We start from the raw sequence: 6,021 nt of genomic DNA, 5'->3' as shown, positions 1-6,021 counted from the left end.
CCCCCACCCCCTTCTCTCTCTCCCCCCCCACCCCCTTCTCTCTCTCCCCCCCCACCCCCTTCTCTCTCTCCCCCCCCACCCCCTTCTCTCTCTCCCCCCCACCCCCTTCTCTCTCTCCCCCCCCACCCCCTTCTCTCTCTCCCCCCCCACCCCCTTCTCTCTCTCCCCCCCCCACCCCCTTCTCTCTCTCCCCCCCACCCCCTTCTCTCTCTCCCCCCCACCCCCTTCTCTCTCTCCCCCCCACCCCCTTCTCTCTCTCCCCCCCACCCCCTTCTCTCTCTCCCCCCCCACCCCCTTCTCTCTCTCCCCCCCACCCCCTTCTCTCTCTCCCCCCCCACCCCCTTCTCTCTCTCCCCCCCCACCCCCTTCTCTCTCTCCCCCCCCACCACCCCCTTCTCTCTCTTGCCCCACCCCCGGCAATCCTTGTCCCCTCCTGATAGCTAAGTTATGCAACATGCAGCACACCACAATGTACTCGGCGACCTGCTCAAGGTGGCATTGTAGGTTGCCTCCTGAGTGATCTAGGCATCTGAAGCGCTGCTTAAGCACTCCAAATGTCTTTTCGATGATATTGCATGTGGCTATATGGCTTTCATTGTAGCGCTTCTCTGCTTCTGTCTGAGTCTTTCGCAGGGGGGTCATTAGCAAGCTGGCAAGGCCATATCCTTTATCCCCCAGCATCCAGCAGTGACCTTGTGGCTGACTCTTAAACAGGTCAAAGACAGTGCTCTCATGCATGATGTGCACATCATGAGTGCTACCTGGAAAATTTGCATTTACTGCCATGATTATTTGCTTGTGGTCGACAACAAGCTGCATATTCAGTGAGTGGAATCCCTTTTGGTTATGATAAACCTCTGCGTCCTCTAAAGGTGATGTGCATATAGTCTAATGCACCCTGCACCTTGGGCAAGTTTGCAATTCTCGAGAACCCCAAAGCCCTCTCACTCTGTGCCTCCCTGGTCGTAGGGAAGTTTATAAAGTCCATCCTATGTGCGTAAAGGGCTTCAGTCACCTGTCGAATACAGCAATGAGAGATGCAGCAAATGTCACCAGCTGAGGCCTGAAAGGAGCCCGATGCATAGATGGAAAGTGTCGCAGTCACCTTAACCTCAATGGACAATGTGGTCCTGATGGTGCTGGCAGGCTGTAGGTTTGCCTTAATGAATTACCATATCTCACTGATGACCTCTTTTTGGAAGTGCAACCTCCTAACGCATGTTGTATCAGACAGGTTCAGGTATGAACGCTGCTCCCTGTAAATGCGTTTGGTGTAAGGTCTCTTCCTCAGCCGTCTGCCACCTCTTTGGGCACATAATTCTCTTCAATGAACCTTCTCCAAGCTCTATTCTGCAGCATGTGAGTAATCAGCAATACTGGCTGAGAAATTACAGGCCCCATTACTACAAATGGTCTAATCTGTCTTCAAAACTCTTGAATTGTTGTTAGATCTCTTAATTTCCAATGAAATACGAACTCCGATGGTAGTTTTAACTTTTTAATACTGGCAGAGAGCAACAAACTGCTGGCTGATTGCCAGTTTCTTTGTCTTACTGAGACACATGGTCAAAATGGCTGTACTTTATACCTGGATCAATTTACAGAAAAGAACTCGCCTTCTTTGACCTTATTGGCTCAATTGAAAGTCTTTTAACGTTTTATTGGCTCGCTACCCAAGGTCCGAAAATGTCAAGTTGATTGATGAGTTAATGCAACATGCTGAGCAGCACGTAGCAGCCTTGACTTGGGGGTCTGTGAATTTTCACAGTCTGTCTAAATGAGCCTGTTTGAATACTCTATCAATTGTCTTCAACAAGCACAATATAAACTCAAATTGAACACAATGTGATTAGATGATTGACAAGATTTTAAAATGCCCTTAAAATCACTCACAAATTACTTCAATGCTCCCATCAACTTGAAGCAGCCTTTTATTAAACTTCCTCCGATTTACAAAATGGCGCCCATACCGTCGGGTTAAGGTCAGGTGAATGCAGCTTTTTTTGGGCAGGCGATCATTTGGGCGATATATGGGAGAAATGCGAAAGTAGTGCTCGCCGATATTTTGGGCGGTACTTTCCATTCTAAACAGTCTTCTGAGTGGTACACGAGTGATGACGTCAGATTTTTAGGGAAAAAAAGGTGGCCGATTTAGCTCATTCCTGGCGGTAATTGTCTGCCGAATGTTCCACCGGTGATAAATGGGCGATAATCGGGCGGTACTTTCCACTTCTAATCAATTATGGGCGGTAAAGAGAATCTCGGTGGTTATATGGGCGGATACATGCCAAAAGTCTATCCCATTATCAGAACAGCACGCAATTGTGCTTTGTCTTCAATAAGTGCCAGTTTTGTTTCCATTTCCTTCCTGATACTCATTACAAAGTGACCGTTTTGGTGATAGTGTTTCCAATATCACAAATCTGCTTGTGCTTTGGAGAAAACTAATAAAATACTGAAAAAAATGCCATGATACAAGTCTGGCATATTTGTGCCTGATTTAAGCTCGGGTGAAAAAGTGGGATTCATACATCTTCCTTGCATGAGCACTTGCACAATATGCTCAAACAAGATGCCCCAGTGCACTTTATAAAGGTGTAAATGAGAATGGATTGCAAACCATTGGAGAACAGTTTGGAGAAGTGACTGAAGGCTAGGTCAGAAGTGGACTATGAGGACGTTTTTAAAGAAGAGCAAATGTAGAGAGGCCGAGTGATTTAGGGAGGGAGTTCCAGAGGATAGGGCCAACGTATCTGAAGGCTTTGCCACCAGTGATGTGGTAAAGGAAGGAGACTGCACAAGAGGCTAGAGTCATAAGACCAAGGGGTGGTCAGGAGATGTATCGCTGGAGGGGATTGCAGAGGTAGGGAGGTGCAAGGCTGAAGAGATATATGAAGAGGACAAAGATTTTGAATTTAATGCATTTGAGACACAGGGAACCAGTGTAAGTTAGCAAGGGCAGGGGTGATGTGTTGGAGGGATAGGATATGCGTGGCAGCATTCTGGACAAGTTGAAGTTGTGGACAGCAGATGATGGGAGATTAGTGAGGAGAACATTGAAGTCATGGATTCTGGCTGGGATAAAAGTTTGGATAACAAATTTTAGTGCAGAGAAGTTGAGATAGGGTGGAGAAGGAGCATTGTTGCACAGGTTGAATTTAGTGGACCTGGTATTGGAAGGGAATTGGTGTATGAAGCTTAGTCCAAGGTTGCACGTGGTTTTTTTTTTTGTTCCATCTAATTTTAGGGCTGGATTTTCAGCTTTTGGGTTTTTTCGGCGAAAACAGTAGAGATAGGTGAAACTTACCGTTTTTGCTGCGCTATCGTTTTTAGGCCGAATTTTCGGGTTTTACGTATGCGCCCTCCATAAAGGGGGGGGGGGGGTCAGTGTTGCATGAGGATTTGCAGCGCAAAAACGCGAGTTTCGCTAAATTTAATCCGGGAGCGCTGCGAGTGCAGCCTTGGGAGGGGGCGGGGGGTGGGGGTGGTGAAATAAAATAAAATTGCAGAAAACATTCCAAAAATATTCACAAAACCCTTAGCTCTAAAATCGCTGAAAAAGAATTGAAAAATAAAAACTTTAACTTGCCTTTTTTTGCAGGTTTTCATACTTAGTGCTGCTGACAGAGCTTTACCGACAGGTTTGACCTGTAGCTATTCTGGGTGTGGCATACGGTAAAGTGCCAAAAATACGACGCAAACACAATCCACGTCGGCGCACCTCTCCCCGGCGGTACTTGAAAGCACCGCCGCAAACAGTTACCCGAGGATCCCGACCGGGTTTTCGCTGCGGAGATCAAATCACGGTGAAAACCTGGTCGTAAACCTGCCAAAAATCCGGCCCTAAGAGTGGCCAGGATGTGGGATGGCAGCAGTGCCAAGGGAGCTGAACGTATGGTGGATAGTGACTTACTTGAGGGTCTTCTAGTGCCGGTCCATGAAGCAAGAAATATAACCAAACTGGATCCTTCGACTTTCCTTTTCTTTGTTCAACACCAGTGCAATATTTCCAGTTGAAATCAGGGACTCTCAATTGAGATAATTAAAAAGAAATTACAAGCCCAAGTCTACTCACTCAGTGGCACTGGGCAGGAAAATGTGTACAGTTTATCATATTGTATATAAACACAACTCCTTGCATTTAACTTTTTTTTCCTTTTAATAGGTTGCTGTTGCAGTTTGTGAATAATGATGAGGCTCCAATCTGGCAAGGTTACTTTTATGCTCTGCTGCTATTTTTCTGTGCATTTATACAGACTCTCTTCCTCCATCAATACTTCCAAATTTGTTTTGTTTCTGGAATGAGACTTAAAACTGCAATTATAGGAGCTGTTTATAGAAAGGTGCGGGTTCATTTTACTAACTGATTAGATTAACAAGTGTGAAAAATAAACCACAACATAGTGCTTTTTTGAAGTTTATTGTAACAGTATAAGGAGAAGATAGTCAGAAAAACTGTGGGCAGAATTATTAATCGGTAACTAGTCTGTTATATTCAGAGTAGGAAATCTATAGTTTTGTCATGTAATCTAATATAAATATCTAAGTTGGCCATTTTGCTGGTTGATGTGAACATTGACATTTTCATATTTCAGTAAGTTGATATCATTTTCCATAGTGAATGGCAAATGCATGTTTTAAGATTGCATTGAACAGTGAATGTTTCAAAAATTACATTTTAAACACAAGGCATGTGCTCCAATCTGTGTACATTTTTACTTTTCTGGAAATCGATTTTAATTGACAGTTGTGTTAACCTTTTGAAATGAGCTTTTTCAATTATTACTAGAAAAATAACTTGTCAACATTGGCAAGTCCTATATTTGTCTTGTTTGCCATTCAGAGAGTTTCTTGAAGCAGGGGAATCCTATTGAAACAAATCTGATTCTACTGATTAATGCTTTTGTTTTTTTTAATGTATGTACCTCTGCAGAATAGTTACTACATTTTTAGAAATAATTGATGAAAAAATTAAACTGCCTGATTTTACATATCTATATAGTGTGCGCGTGTGTATATATGTATATTACAATAACTGCTCTTTGCATTGTTGTAAGAATGTGTTTGAGTAATCTGTTTTATTTGTTCTGTATTAAGGCCCTGGTTATTTCAAATGCAGCAAGAAAAACATCCACAGTTGGGGAAATTGTAAACTTGATGTCTGTGGATGCACAAAAGTTCATGGATTTGATAACTTACTTAAACATGATCTGGTCGGCACCTCTTCAGGTTATCCTGGCCATGTACTTCCTATGGCAGGTAATTAATTTAATGGTGGAGAAACTCTCTTCTGCCCTCAACTCAGTTACTTATTAAAGCAACATTTGCAGGAAGTTATTACATTTTATTTTTGTATAAAGTCATTTTATTTTTGTCTTCACTGATTTTACTCTCCAGATTCGCTTATGATGTCATTGCGCTACAGATTGAAGAGATCAGCACTAGCCTGTTTCAACATTTGTAGATTTAGGAGCATAGGAAAAGGGTGTTTTAGCCATTCAGCCCCTCAAGCCTATTCCCTTGAATCAGATCAGGGCTGACCTGTATCTCAATTCCATTTCTCTGCCTTTGATTCATATCCCTGGATATCTTTACCTAACAAAATCTGTCGATTTCACTCTTGAAAATTTTAATTAGCCCAGGATTCACTTTCACTTCCCCCCCCCCCACCCCCCTCTTTTTGGGTCCTGACCACACGTGCAAGTCTACGGACATGCTGCGACTGCACGAGCTGGTGCGTGGGCAGGTTGAGATACTCCCGATTCCTGATGGGTTCTGCGCTCCCGCCCTCAATCCTTATTGGTTGCACCTAGCTGTTTTCCCACAGCTCCGCCCTCCCATTATCAGTAAAGGTGCAATGGGAATCGCTGCCAGTCAGTGATGAGAAGGGCAGTGTCTGCTAGAATCTTATTTTTGGCGGACCCCCTGAAACCTTTACATGGACCCCTGGTTTCGAACCCCTGTTCGAGTGAGAGGGATAAATTAAGGGCAGTACTCATGCTTGCTACTCTGAGGTTATTG

The 6,021-nt window shown here is 44.0% G+C and overlaps 1 protein-coding gene across 1 annotated transcript in view; it reads left to right on the top strand.

The window, feature by feature from the left end:
- Positions 1-6,021, top strand: part of abcc1 (ATP binding cassette subfamily C member 1 (ABCC1 blood group)) — a 124,636-nt gene that overhangs the window by 39,083 nt on the left and 79,532 nt on the right. The window contains exons 8-10 of the mRNA XM_070901753.1: positions 3,602-3,675; positions 4,166-4,343; positions 5,098-5,259. Of these exons, the coding sequence (XP_070757854.1) occupies positions 3,602-3,675; positions 4,166-4,343; positions 5,098-5,259 (414 nt within the window). The remainder of the gene's footprint in view (positions 1-3,601; positions 3,676-4,165; positions 4,344-5,097; positions 5,260-6,021) is intronic.

Source organism: Pristiophorus japonicus, chromosome 15 (genome assembly GCF_044704955.1).
Source record: "Pristiophorus japonicus isolate sPriJap1 chromosome 15, sPriJap1.hap1, whole genome shotgun sequence".
Classification (NCBI taxonomy): domain Eukaryota; kingdom Metazoa; phylum Chordata; class Chondrichthyes; family Pristiophoridae; genus Pristiophorus; species Pristiophorus japonicus.
Note: the sequence above shows the minus strand (reverse complement) of the source record. Positions and strands in the feature narration are given on the sequence as shown.